The 15,407-nt window shown below is 41.0% G+C and overlaps 1 protein-coding gene across 4 annotated transcripts in view; it reads right to left on the bottom strand.

Annotated features, from left to right (window-relative positions):
- RBM6 (RNA binding motif protein 6) overlaps positions 1-15,407 on the bottom strand; it is a 91,125-nt gene that overhangs the window by 39,430 nt on the left and 36,288 nt on the right. For all 4 annotated transcript variants that reach the window (XM_083356125.1, XM_083356123.1, XM_083356124.1 and 1 more), the window contains exon 6: positions 13,064-13,137. In XM_083356125.1, the coding sequence (XP_083212251.1) occupies positions 13,064-13,137 (74 nt within the window). The remainder of the gene's footprint in view (positions 1-13,063; positions 13,138-15,407) is intronic.

Genomic DNA, 15,407 nt, shown 5'->3' on the forward strand with positions numbered 1-15,407 from the left:
GGCTACGCTACCGCAAGGCCCGTTAGTGGCGGCACACTCTGGCTTCCCGGGGTGGCTTCCCTGGGTGCGCCGGCTTTCAGAACTGCACTGCCTGTGCAACCCCCTCCGGCTCCGGGACTGCCTGCGGACTAACCTCTGCCGCTTTACGCCCCTTCGGCTGTACGCCCCGCCGGCCCGGCCATGTCGCTGATGGAGGTCTACAGGCGGTCGCCAGTGAGGAGAACGGGGGAAAGGCTCTCAGCATTCAACTGGCCTCCCGGCAGTGGCTCCAGCCGGCGAACAGAGCAGGAGGGGGGTGGTGAGCCTGGAACCAGCCCCAACCGCTCCGGGAGGCCAGCGGAACGCTGGGAGCTCTCTGTGGAGGGCCAATCCTGCCTCACGCTGTGGGGAGGGGAATCCCAGTAGCGTCCTCGTGGCTGCAGGCATGGATCTCCCTGCAGTGGAGACCCCGCAGAAACCCCACTTGAGTGTTCAGGAGGAAAGACAGGGCTCCCTCCATTCGGCGAGCGCAAAAGATGTCTGGATGGAACAAGCCTAGCCAGGTTCTGCCAGCCCCCACCCCCGCCCAGATGCCCTCACCACCCCCAAGGTTTTTTATACTAACCTGCTTTCAGCTGCATTCTGTTTCTCCGCTTCTCCCCTTCGCCACGTGTTTGTAGGACTATGGTAAAAAAAGAAAAAAGTTCCATGAGACTTTCTAACTTCTCACGAGATCTCGCGAGAAGTTAGAAAGTCTCATGGAACTTTTTTTTGTCCCACAAACACGCGAAAAGAAACGAATGGAGAAACGGAATGCAGCTGAAAGCAGGTTAGTAAAAAAAAACCTTTTTACTTTTTATGTTTATTTTTATAGTGCTGTTCAACTGGTCCTACACGTACCACCAGCCATGTGCTCGCGTACCACTAGTGGTACGTGTACCACATCTACCATACCACAGCATAATACAGAGACCAGCCTCCCATGCTTTATCAAATATATTCATATCCTTAAGTATTCTAGTTATATATTCATGGGTTTCAAAAATACCAGCTTGAATTAACCCAAAAATAGCTAGCTACAAGACCTGAGTTCTAGCTAGTATCACTGTTAAGGAATTTGATGTGCAGAGGTCTCCTTGTGCAACCAAAGAGTTGCACAGACAAGGAAGGGTACTGAGAGTAGTAAAAAGTCACACACAGGAGTACACTGAGTTCTAAAAGCAAAAAGTATTTTACTTTGAGGTGGTGTAAGAACAAAAATGCACAGTCAAAAAATAAACAGTCCAAGTCATAAACAATAGCAACAGTCCAAGCTACAAAGTCTTCTTACCGGTCCAGAGGTCAAATACACAGTTCAGGTTACAACAGTAGTAAACCAACAGCAGAGCAAAAACAGTAACAGTAGAGATCAGTGAAATCAGAGAGAGAGAGAAGCTACGTTCCTAGCTTCCTCTTATGGCCATGAGAACACTTACACACCCATTGGCCAATTAACTTCTTAAAGACATAGCATTATGGTTAATATATTTTCAACCCAACATTGTAGGCTAACACCATATGCCTAACAATCACATTAATAACAAGAGGCACAAACAATTAATATAATGGAAGCCAATACAGGAAGTCCTCAACTTACAACAGTTCATTTAGTGTCTGTTTGAAGTTATAGCGGCACTGAAAAAAGTGATTTATGACTGTTTTCACACTTACAATGGCTGCAGCATCCCCATAGTCATGTGATCAAAATTCAGACGCTTGGCAACTGACCCATATTTATGACAGTTGTAGTGTTCAGGGCTAATGTGATCACCTTCTGTTACCTTCTGATAAGCAAAAGTCAATGGGGAATCCAGATTCTCTTAACAACTGCAATGATTCATTTAACAACTGTGGTAGGAAAGGTCCTAAAATGGGGCAAATTTGCTTAACAACTTTCTCACTTATCAACAGAGATTTTGGGCTCAATTGTGGTCACAACTAAAGGACTATCTGTATCTTAAAGCACTGCCCACAAACTATGTTCACGCCCACTGAAAAATGTATAATGTAACTCATATAAGATTTTAATTCTATCAAATAACGTGTTTGTTCTCATTTACTTTCCAAAAAGCCATCTGTTACCAGCTGATTCATTTAATTAGCTTATTTCAGAACTGTGTTCTGAGCTTCATAATTTTACCATTCTTTTCCTCACCCTTAATTTTCCATCTTTCAAAGAAAACTAAACACATGTTCTTTCTTTAAAGAGGCCAGAAAAACACAACAAAAAAGTTCCTAATATTTCTTCAAATTTATGTTTCTTCAAAAATACTATTATTTTTCTTCCATTGGATATTTCAATACAGATAAACCATTTATGCTTCAAATTCATCAAGACATTGCAATACTAAGGTAAATACAAATACGATGCATTGTGTCTATTTAATAAGATCAATACAAAAATTAAATTATTTAGTTACAATTAGTTCTTCTCAGTGTAACATGAACTATGTCCACTGGATATGGTAGTATATTTGAAAAATGGACCCATCTTTAGGGAAAAAACGTGTGAAAACTAAGTAAATTACAGAAGTAATTTCCCACTTTCCCATATACATGTAATCCCAAATATTTTCTTGGGCCTGAATCTTTGGTGCATGTAAGATGAGAAAGACTACAGGAGCTGCAGCCAATCCTTCCACTTCCATCTCCTTCCTTGGGGCTCTTTTTCCCTTGCATCATGATTGGCTAAATATGTTCTTACTGAATCAATAATCAATAACCTCCAATTATTTTATTTAAAAAATATTATCCTTGCCCACTTTGGGGTTGGTATTCTATTGCAGGGCTTTTCAACCATTGGTACGGGTACCACCTGTTCTACACTGGCACCTGGCAGGTGGTACGTGACCATCCTAGAAAAGTGGTAGTGGGGGAGGGGAATGAGCTGAACCAGTGGCAGCACTGCACAAGCCTGAGCCAGAGACGGCTGGAGCTGCAGGGCTGTCAGGGCTCAGCGGAAGCGCCAGGATCAGCGCTTCTTTGGGGCTGTCAGGGCTCAGCAGTAGCACCAGGATTAGTGCCAGGCTCCAGCTGGAGCTCGGTGCTGATCCTGGTGTTTCTGCTGAGCCCAGAAGTAGCGCTGATCAGCTGGAATGTTGTAGCATCTCCAGGGTCTTGTGATTTACATTCAGATGCTTGGCAGCTGATTCATATTTATGATGGTCACAGTGTCCCAGGGTCATGTGAAGTGAAACAAAACCTGCTGCAACCACCCAGCAGACGGGGGGATAAAAACCAAACACCCCCCCACCCCCGCTTCCAATCCTCAACAGAAATGCTCACAACAATGAAAACCTCAGACAGGAGGAAGAACACTGCCCGGTGTGCAGGCAGGTGTCTTGCTCGGCTGTGGTTTGTAGGGGCACTTTTTTCAGTGCCACTAACAGTCACTAAGGGAACTGTTGTAAATCGAGGACTACCTGTACTTCATCACTTTTTTCCTTCTTTTTTTTTTGGTCATCAAGTTTTTGACACCTTGCTAGGCGACTGGTGGTACTCGGATGTTGCCATATCCTAAAAGTGGTACAATGGGTGAAAAGGTTGAAAAGCTCTGTTCTATTGGGCTAACAGAAACACAAAACAAACCTACCAAGAATGATAACCAACCATTTCTCATAGTTACGAGGAGGTTTTCATTAAAAGTCTTCTACTGAACCTTTATGAATTATTATTCAAAGACATTCAGTAACCCTTACTAATGCTGTAGATGGCAGAAAATGCTATTTACAGAATGTATATGTCACATAATGAAAAATGTGCAATGAATCAGAAATGGATCACCTAATCCTGCGATATGTACCAGCAACAGAGCTACAATTTTATCTACTGCATTTTGGCAAGATCCTCGAGGCCTATTTTCAACATAATATGTACCATGACCTATAAAAACATCCTTCAATTCTTGTAAATTACAATTAATTTGGACTTCATAACAAAACTGAGCAATAAAAATGAACACAGAGAAACCAATACTGGAAATATTTTCATCTTCATGCATTCAGCAAATTATGAAGTTTCAAGGACTGAGCCCTTGAGAAGAAAGATGTTTATAAATAGCATGAAATTACAAGTAGTCTTCAACTTATTGGCAGGTTGTTAGCAATCATCTGAAGTTATGATAGACCCCCAAAAGGTATTATGGCCCTGAAGTTCAGAAGGTCAATTCCACCCCCCACCCCATGGTCACATGGCTGCATTTCAGGGGCTTGGCAACTGACCTGCATTATCTTATGTATTACAGTAGTGGCCAAAATTGTGGAAAACATTTGAGAAAAGTGTATTTTTGAGGTTTGATGGCTAATAACGCCACTATTTTTTTTGGAGTAGTACCATAAAATTATATATAAATGGAAAGATAATTTAATCAAGAATGTAATGCAACATAGTCTGTTCAATTATCTGTACTGTATTCTATGAAAAGTTATAGCCAAATAACCAGAAAAAGGAAACACAACTTGCTTAGGTTGATATCAGGTAGCTTTCCTTCATCTGATTGTAGCCAATGAGCATGACTGTTTAGAGAGCCACTCAGGTGTCATCTTGTTTCGGCAATGAGCCAATCAGATCACAGTAGGATTCAGTTATTGATGTCATATACTGAAGCTGAGAGGAAGACATTTGTCAGTGTTTTATGTGATCGCTATCAAGTTGGTTGGGTGTTTTTCTTTTTGGTTTTTTTTAATTTAGTGAGCTTGTAAAACGTTATAAAATTAAATTAATGGTGCAAAGAGTTGACTGGTCGCCCAGAAAGCGATGTAAAATAGTATTATTAAGTGAACAAGGTTACGGTTATAAAGAAATTAGAAGAAAAATTGGTGGAAACTTAACCAAAGGTGGCATTTCTACTGTACACTTTTCCCAAAATGTTTCCACAATTTTGGCCACTACTGTAAATTGATGTATTTATTAAGTTTGTTTGCTGACCATCTCACCATGAGGAGACTCTGGGAAGCTTACAACATTAAAACTATAAAACCATAAAATACATATGTATTTAAATACAATTAAAATACGGATTAGGGTTAAAAGATTGGGAGGGAGGGTGCAGAACATATGGGGGTAATGGTGGGACCAGCTTTTAAACCATCAACCACCTCCAGTATGATCCTGCCCCACTGGGCCCCCAAGCCAACTGGCAGAGCCAGGTCTTTGGGGTCTTGTGGAAGGTCAGAAAGGTGAAGCCAATCTTACATCAGGGGACAAGATCTTCCAAAGGGCAGGAGCCATGGCAGAGAAGCTCTTCTCCTAGACCTCACCAGAATTCCCTGACCAATGGATCGACAGCATGCCTTCTCTGCCATTTATGGATATTTGCAGCATCCATGGTCACATGACCACAATTTATAATGCTTTTACCTCAGTGTTTACTTCTAGTTTTCAGCAAAAATGCCCTGTAGCAAACAACAGGTTCGCTTAATGACTGTAGATTCCCTTAATAACCATGGTGATTCACTTAACAACTGCCACAAAAAGAGGTTGCAATATTGGGTTGGTCATATGATGACCCTTTTTACCAGGGCTTTTTTTCTCATAGAACGCTCAGAACGGAGTTCCGGCACCTTTTTTGGATGGAACCCTGTAAAGTAGGCAAGGTGGGTTGTATGACGTGTGAGTTCCGGCACCTTTTTTTACAAAAAAAAGCACTCCATTTTACAATCATAATGGTTCATGACATAATAGGCAGGCTCTTTTAGTAGAGGACTACATGTACACAAAAGGAATAAACAACTAGTTAGCTTTTTAAGTCTTATGTTTCCAACCATCGTCTTAACAAAAATACATCAATGACTTGCCTAGTCATATTTTTAAAATTCAGATAGTTTCTTTTAACACACTGTGGAAGTTAATTTTTTTCCTAAAGATAAAAAAAATCACATGAAAGAACCAAATGCCTTCAGAAAAAAATAAGCATTCCATAATACCAATTTTAATTAAGTTAAGTACTATTAAGTATTTTATTTTCAGAGCTGTCATTTAGCAAAGAATTGAAAGAGTTAGATCCTAATAGGTGAAACTGCTTACATGGAACATGAATTCCACTTAGCATATATTGAATCATACAATATTTTTGTACTTTGTCCCAGTAATTGATTTTAAAAACTGGTATCTTGCAAACATACTGATATGGAAAAGTAACCCCCACAACCAAGTAAGAGACAACTCAAACCAAGCTATCCAATGATAAACTTTGTACAAATCCTTACAAAGAACACAGGACGCTCAGGAAGTTTTGTTGAACATAATATATGTATAACAATAAAGGCACAGATACCATTTACAGTTTGTACCATTTGCTTCCTCAATCTGCAACAAATGATTATACTATTGCAAATATCAAAGCCTACATTTCAAATTTCCCTCTATTCAGCGTAACAGTAACTCAGGAGAAATTTATTATTTTTAGGTTTTGCATTTCCTTCATTGCTACCTTTGTTAATGGAGCAAAACACTTCATAGGTTTCTATCACTTGAAAGCCATTTCTACAATGTTCTAATATAAAATGCCAGGAGAAGTTTCAAAGCTCAGTTTTAATTAATTCAGCTAAAACACACCAAACTGCCAGAAAAGCTTATATTAAGCAAATTTCCAGAATAAAAAAGAGTAATAAATATGGGGAACATAAGTTTTATATACAAAATGAAATCCCCAGGAATCTAAAACATTCATATATTTATGGAAAAAATCTATGAGTTGAAAATGACTTGATGGCATATAATTATAATCACTCACTCACTCACTCACTCCAGGGTCACTGAACAAAATCAAGATGGACCAGGTCAATCTGAGTTAATAATCAAAACTCCACAAAATTTAATGGTAATACAGTACAAAAAAAAGTGGTTAGCTGAAACGCTTATTTCTCCTACCACCACCACCACCACCATCTCTGAGTTAGTTTTTAGAAAGAGATGGATGCAATATATATATATATGTTTGTTCACTTGCAAAGGAAGCTTAATAGGCTATTGTTAGGCTATTCAACTGAAAAGAACTCACATATTAAGTGTTATTGATAACAACTGGTTTAGGCCATGCCTGAGTAAAAACTCAATTATCTTTTAAAATTTTCTAAATTTTTCTTAATTTTGCCACAGAATTGAACACTAAGTTCAATCTTTTTAGAATTTACCTAAAACTGAAAACCATCAATAAACTGAGCAACGAAAGTTATTGTTCAAATTAATTATGGCTCCAAAAACATTGAATCATAAGCTGCAGATGGCAGAAATATTTTCAGGTTACTAAAATGAAGTGTGTTATATCATAAACTACAAAGAGAATGAGGGAAGAAGAGGCTGCTTCCATTTTTTGGCTGTTTGGTGATATCAAAGGGTACTGAATACAAAACCTTTAGCTCTTATCAGTGTAAGTTTTACAAAACACTATCATATTAAACATAAGACAGTATTTTCTTTGCTGGTATTTATATCACATTTTAAGGGTTCATAGACAATTGGGTGATGGTAAACTGAAGTACATTATGCAACTATTTTGTATTTCTCAACATTTAAACAAGAGCCAATTTGGTGTAATGGTTAAGGGACCAGGTTAGAAACTAGGAGACTACAGGGAGTGCAGAATTATTAGGCAAATGAGTATTTTGACCACATCATCCTCTTTATGCATGTTGTCTTACTCCAAGCTGTATAGGCTCGAAAGCCTACTACCAATTAAGCATATTAGGTGATGTGCATCTCTGTAATGAGAAGGGGTGTGGTCTAATGACATCAACACCCTGTATCAGGTGTGCATAATTATTAGGCAACTTCCTTTCCTTTGGCAAAATGGGTCAAAAGAAGGACTTGACAGGCTCAGAAAAGTCAAAAATAGTGAGATATCTTGCAGAGGGATGCAGCACTCTTAAAATTGGAAAGCTTCTGAAGCGTGATCATCGAACAATCAAGCGTTTCATTCAAAATAGTCAACAGGGTCGCAAGAAGCGTGTGGAGAAACCAAGGCGCAAAATAACTGCCCATGAACTGAGAAAAGTCAAGCGTGCAGCTGCCAAGATGCCACTAGCCACCAGTTTGGCCATATTTCAGAGCTGCAACATCACTGGAGTGCCCAAAAGCACAAGGTGTGCAATACTCAGAGACATGGCCAAGGTAAGAAAGGCTGAAAGACGACCACCACTGAACAAGACACACAAGCTGAAACGTCAAGACTGGGCCAAGAAATATCTCAAGACTGATTTTTCTAAGGTTTTATGGACTAATGAAATGAGAGTGAGTCTTGATGGGCCAGATGGATGGGCCCGTGGCTGGATTGGTAAAGGGCAGAGAGCTCCAGTCCGACTCAGATGCCAGCAAGGTGGAGGTGGAGTACTGGTTTGGGCTGGTATCATCAAAGATGAGCTTGTGGGGCCTTTTCGGGTTGAGGATGGAGTCAAGCTCAACTCCCAGTCCTACTGCCAGTTTCTGGAAGACACCTTCTTCAAGCAGTGGTACAGGAAGAAGTCTGCATCCTTCAAGAAAAACATGATTTTCATGCAGGACAATGCTCCATCACACGCGTCCAAGTACTCCACAGCGTGGCTGGCAAGAAAGGGTATAAAAGAAGGAAATCTAATGACATGGCCTCCTTGTTCACCTGATCTGAACCCCATTGAGAACCTGTGGTCCATCATCAAATGTGAGATTTACAAGGAGGGAAAACAGTACACCTCTCTGAACAGTGTCTGGGAGGCTGTGGTTGCTGCTGCACGCAATGTTGATGGTGAACAGATCAAAACACTGACAGAATCCATGGATGGCAGGCTTTTGAGTGTCCTTGCAAAGAAAGGTGGCTATATTGGTCACTGATTTGTTTTTGTTATGTTTTTGAATGTCAGAAATGTATATTTGTGAATGTTGAGATGTTATATTGGTTTCACTGGTAAAACTAAATAATTGAAATGGGTATATATTTGTTTTTTGTTAAGTTGCCTAATAATTATGCACAGTAATAGTCACCTGCACACACAGATATCCCCCTAAAATAGCTATAACTAAAAACAAACTAAAAACTACTTCCAAAAATATTCAGCTTTGATATTAATGAGTTTTTTGGGTTCATTGAGAACATGGTTGTTGTTCAATAATAAAATTAATCCTCAAAAATACAACTTGCCTAATAATTCTGCACTCCCTGTATGAGCTCTAGTCCCACATTAGGCATGAAGCCAGAGAGATAACAGAAGGCAATAAGAAATCAGTCTTGAAAATCTTGCCAAGAAACCTAACGGACTGGTTCAAGCTATTGTCCAGACTCAACATATCCACATTTAAAGAAACAAAAACACATCTAAACCAAGTGTATGATCAGGAAGAAATTACCGGTAATATTCCACTTCTTTTACAAAAGAAGCTTAGAATTTAAGTGTTAAGCTTCTTTTCAAACTGCTTCGGAACTTTTATATATGAACAAGATATAAAAGGGAGGATGGGCATTTCATCGTTTTAACTGTTTGAAATTAAGTACAACTGTATATTTGCTTTTAATTCTACTGAGGAAGAACGATATATTACAATAAATGGAGAAGAAAAACAATATGCCCATTGGAAAATCTATCTGGATTTCATAATCTACAAAAACAGCAACTTTATAATCCAGGCAGCGCTTGGGAACCCACCTGCACTCCCTGCTCACAGCTTGGCGGATGCCTTAGTGGAAGCCTGGGAAACGGCAGCCACAGAGGCACTTGACCGAGTTGTACCCCTGCGGCCCCTGACCCGGCGCAGATCCCAGCGAGCCCCATGGTTCACCGCGGAGCTCCGGGAGATGAAGCGTCGGAGACGGGGCCTAGAGAGCCGTTGGAGATCCAGTCGGTCCGAATCCGACCGGTTGCGACTAAGAATCCACACCAGGTCTTATCTCGCAGCGATAAGGGTGGCGAGATCCAATTACTTCTCCACCCTCATCGCATCCGCAGATAATCGCCCGGCTGCCCTGTTCAGAGTGACTCGCTCCCTTCTGAACCAAGAGGTGAGGGAGGAACCCTTACAGGGTCGAGCCGAGGAATTCGATCAATATCTGTTGGATAAAATCGCTTGGATTCGAACCGGCCTGGACTCCAACTGGGCAGAGTCTGAGGAACAGGACATGGGCAGTCTTGTCGACGTCATCTGGGAGGAATTTGATCCTGTGACTCCAAAGGAAGTGGACAGGATTATGAGGAGGTTGAGCTCCTCCACATGCTTACTGGACCCGTGCCCTTCCTGGCTGGCTTATGCAGCTCGAGAGGGGACACGAGGCTGGTTTCAGGCGGTCATCTCTGCTTCTCTGAGTGAGGGTCACTTCCCTGCCTCCTTGAAGGAGGCGGTGGTGAGACCTCTCCTCAAGAAGCCCACCTTGGACCCAGCCTCATTGAATAACTTTCGTCCAGTCTCCAACCTTCGCTTCCTTGCGAAGGTTGTTGAGAGTGTGGTGGCGCATCAGCTTCCTCAGGTCCTGGATGAAGCAGATTATCTAGACCCGTGCCAATCGGGCTTCAGGCCGGGCTACAGCACGGAGACGGCATTGGTCGCTCTGATGAATGATCTCTGGAGGGCCCGGGACAGGGGCCATTCCTCTGTCCTAGTCTTATTAGACCTTTCGGCGGCTTTCGATACCATCGACCATGGTATCTTGCTGCGGCGCCTCAGGGGATTAGGAGTGGGAGGCACAGTTCTGCGGTGGTTCTCCTCCTTTCTCCTGGGACGCTCGCAGTCGGTGTTGGCAGGAGGACAGAGGTCGACCCCGAGGCCTCTCGTTTGTGGAGTTCCTCAGGGGTCGGTTCTCTCGCCTCTCCTGTTCAACATCTACATGAAACCGCTAGGTGAGATCATTCGTGGTTTTGGAGTAGGGTACCATCAGTATGCTGATGACACCCAGCTTTTCATCTCAACCCCAAACAACATCAGTGATGCCCTCGACGTGATGTCCCGGTGCCTGGAAGCGGTTCGGGAATGGATGGGGAGAAACAGGCTTCAACTCAACCCGGACAAGACTGAATGGCTGTACATACCGGCATGCCAGGATACTCAGAGCATTCCATCCCTTAACATCGGGGGTGAGTTATTACCCCCTGTTGATAGGGCCCGCAACCTGGATGTCCTCCTAGACTCACAGCTATCCTTGGAAGAGCACATAGGAGCTGTGACCAGGGGGGCCTTCACTCGGGTTCGACTGGTGCGCCAACTACGACCTTATCTGGACCTGGATGCCTTACGTACAGTCACCCATGCACTTGTGACCTCTCTCCTTGACTACTGTAACGCTCTCTACATGGGGCAGCCCTTGAGAGCCACTCGGAAGCTTCAACTGGTGCAGAGTGCAGCTGCACGAACACTTTTGGGGGCCTCCCGATACTCCCATATCACACCTCTCCTCCGTGAGCTGCACTGGCTTCCGGTTGCCTTCCGAGTGAAATTCAAGGTGCTAATGATGACATACAAAGCCCTACATGGCATGGGTCCGGATTACCTACGGGAGCACCTTCTGCCAACGTCAACACCCCTCCGTCCTGTGCGCTCCCACAGAGAGGGTCTCCTCAGGGTGCCACCGGTCAAAGAATGCCGGCTGGTGGCCCCCAGGGGGAGGGCATTCTCAGTGGGTGCGCCAACCCTCTGGAACTGCCTGCCTACCGAAATCCGGATGGCCCCCGACCTTCGCAGCTTCCGGCGCGACTTAAAAACTTACTTGTTCCAGCAGTCCGGCCTGGCCTGATAGCTCTTGGGGTTTCATTTGTTTTTACTATTGTTTAATTGTATACCTACCTTCCTCTGTACACCGCCCCGAGTCCCTCGGGAGAAGGGCGGTATATAAAAACAAATAAATAAATAAATAAAATAAATAAATAAATAAATAATCTACCTTTTTTAAACTGCCAAATCTAAAATTCTATTTTAGTTCTGATCATTTGAGCAATATAGGGAAGAAATGTGTTAAAATGGGATAAAAATATTTAACACTGCAATACTTAATTATGTTATGATTTTTTTGCAGTTGGTGAAGCTTCAATGGGGACAATGATAAAATTGAGATGTGTGTGGACAAAAAGTTACTCTGACAATGAAAAGCTGGTCTGATTTATCTCAGCCACACTTGATTTAATTATGAATCTGAAAGATATTAATAATAACTTATTGATTCAATTCTTTTAAAAATGCATCATTTCTGACTAATAGAAATTTCATGAGAATTGTTATCAATTCAAAAATGGGCCTGGCTAAAACAACATAAAACATTAGATGATAACGTTTATACACAGTTTCTATATGTGGAAAATGCTGGGCTCATTTCTGAAAGACAGACACCAGCACAAGTATCTCCATTTATTATTTTTACTTATAAAATTGCCAACTTAAAAATCTAGCCCAATTATCACTGAATATATATCGGGGGGGGGGGGGTTCCTATTCCCTCCTCCCAAAAAACCATTAAAGATATTCAGAATAACCAGGTACATTTGCAGTATGCTAATCTCTTTTGAATAGTTTCAACTTGCACGCAGTTAATATGAATGCAAGCAGACAATATAGTTCCATGTATCTGCACCAAATAAAATCACATAAACGGATGGAGCATGCAAACAAGATTTTTCACTCAAAACTGAATATTAATGACTAGCATAAAACCAAGACAGGTGCAGTGTATATTCAAGCATATAACAATGTTTCTAATAGAGAAGAGAGTTTACAATACAGTCAAGATTGTCAGTTTGTTGTACGCAGTCAAGAAAGTAAAACACCTCAGACTGAATGCTTATCTTGATATCCACTAGATACGCAAGCTCACAAGGACAACCACCAGAACTGGGAGCATTTTCCTTAACTACCACACTTCGAATCTATCAAGCCTGCAAAGCATGAACTTGTGAGTGTAGATAATTCAGGAAAAGTATGAGATTTTGTAGTGAAAGATTAAACCTGCTTGCATTACTGGGAGATGTGAGGATATTAGCTGCCGTAATGTACATTTTGGAATAAAAACCTTTCTCTGATTTTTTTTTAAAACACTAAGTGTTGTCCACCCCACAAAAATATTCTTCTAGCAGCATTTTCGACCGAAGTGTAAAGCAACCTGGTTGGCTTCCATGCAGGCGATGGCCTCTTCCAAGAGGGAAAACTCCACGCAGATATAGCCATAGTTGTAACCTGGGGACAGCATTTAAATACAGACGGGATTTGCGTTAGTGCCAGAAAGCCATATTTTTAGTATCCAATTCCCCCATTCCCATTGCACAACCCGATTATCACCACCCTAGACTCCCCACAAAACAAAAGCAACAGTTGATGTTCTTTATAGCTAAGCTTCAACTCGGATATGGTCTCGATAGTATCATAAACCTATAGTCATTTTCACTTATTCTGAATTTCTCTAATATTGTACTATAAGCAATTTGGACTTCTATTAAGAAAAGTATAAATAGACATATACTCACAGAAGTAAGTTAGCACTTCAGAACTAATCTTATTATAGAAACAATTATCTATTTCACAAATTCAGGTTATTGGAATCAGCTTCTAAACCAATACATTAACCAATTGAACCAATAAAACCGAAAGTAGTTTTTAGCTTATGTTAACTTTTCTGTTGTAAGTAGGAGTCCAGAAATCTATTTTCATTCAAAGTGTAGAATAAAATCCAGAAATTGCTATCCTATTTTTGAATTATAATCTGATTTAATCCAATGTTCAGATATACTTTTAATATCTTAAAATACTCTTATTCAAAGTAATCCAAATTCAAAGTCAAACAACTATTGGATTTCTTTATGTGTCTTTCCTAAAGAAATGATTAACCATTCTGTATCTTTTTTTTGGTAATGCAAGTTATTGTAAAAAGGAATATACCTATCTGAAAGAAGAGTCAGACAGGTACATAAAAGCATCCTTACCTCAAAATTATCAAGGACTCATAATCATCTAAATTAAAGCCAAGGTTTACTCAAGGGAAGATGTGCCACTCAAGGAAACAATGCAAAGTTTTCATGGCTGAAACTGCAAGAATTTGTTTGCACTAATACAATTATAACAAACCAGAGACTATTATGTGGTGGAAGCTTCAACTATTCAGGCCCACTTTTCCACAAAAAAATCAACATAAATATGATGTGTTCTGTCCTAGCTCGAATATCACACATGAATGCAATAGAATTAAAGTCAACTTGTATACAAAGAATTTATCCAGCTGAAGTGTGAATATGGTTAGCAACACAATTTAACATGGATGTATCATGTATTCATATTTATCAAGAGATAATGTGTCCATGTTGCATGCATTCACGATATTTTTAATTATACTCAAATTAATATGTCTGTTTAACCTAAAAAAAAATCTAAGGGACTAACAATTCCCTATTACAGTAATTACATTTAAAACCACAATACATATATCAAATACAATAAATCTAATCCATTCTGCACCTTCTAACCAACTTCAGGAACATGGAAAGCATCATCCCATTACATCCCCAACAGTCTACAAAACAGCCAGGTCTTGACTGCCTTCTGAAATACAAATATAGATGGCCCATACTTATTCCCAGAGATCTGGAAGAAGTCCATGACAGAGAAGGCTCCTCCCAGAAGCATTCCCCATGAACATACCTTCAACTGTCCTGTATTTATAGGCCAGTGGTGGCGAACCTATGGCATGGGTGCCAGAGGCGGCACTCAGAGCCCTCCCTGTGGGCACGTGCGCCATGCCTCGGAGGTGGCAACTGTCCCTCTTCAACCAGCCGCCCCCACAGGTGTCCCTCCCCACAAGCGACATTGAGGTGACCACATCCACCTTGGCCATACCCACCCAATCTTCCATGACCACCATAGCCACACCCACCCAGTAGGCCACACCCACCTGTCACCCAGTGATAAATAAGTGTGTTTTGGGTTGCAGTTTGGGCACTTGGTCTCTAAAAGGTTCGCCATCACTGTTATAGGCTGTAATAAGGTTCACAGATTGAAATTAACATCCTGAATTGCTACCAAAAGCTTATCAATGTACTTTCCACAATAACTGTATCATATGGGTAAATTGGGAATTGGGAAATAACCTACTATCATGTAAGCAACTGCATGTAAAATATAATATAGTTAATATGCATAAATCATATAATGTTAAAAATTAACAATCTTCTGAGGCTGCATTACTAACTATCTAGGGTCTCATGCAGCCCATGGACCAAGGGATGGACATGCCTGGTGTAGACATAGGTGAAAAAGATCAGTAATTGTTAATAAAGCTCTGCCCATTCCAGAAAATCTCACAACTAAAACCTATGCCAAAACTACACAAACTTTCCAAACCATAGGTTTCACTTGTACTTCTACCAAGTTATTAATTTCTAGATTATGAACCTACTTTCTACATAGGAGCATAATCCTTCTAGAGTCAAAGATGGACAAAAGCTTCTGAATAAGCA

Source organism: Vipera ursinii (genome assembly GCF_947247035.1).
Source record: "Vipera ursinii genome assembly, chromosome: 2".
NCBI lineage: Eukaryota > Metazoa > Chordata > Lepidosauria > Squamata > Viperidae > Vipera > Vipera ursinii.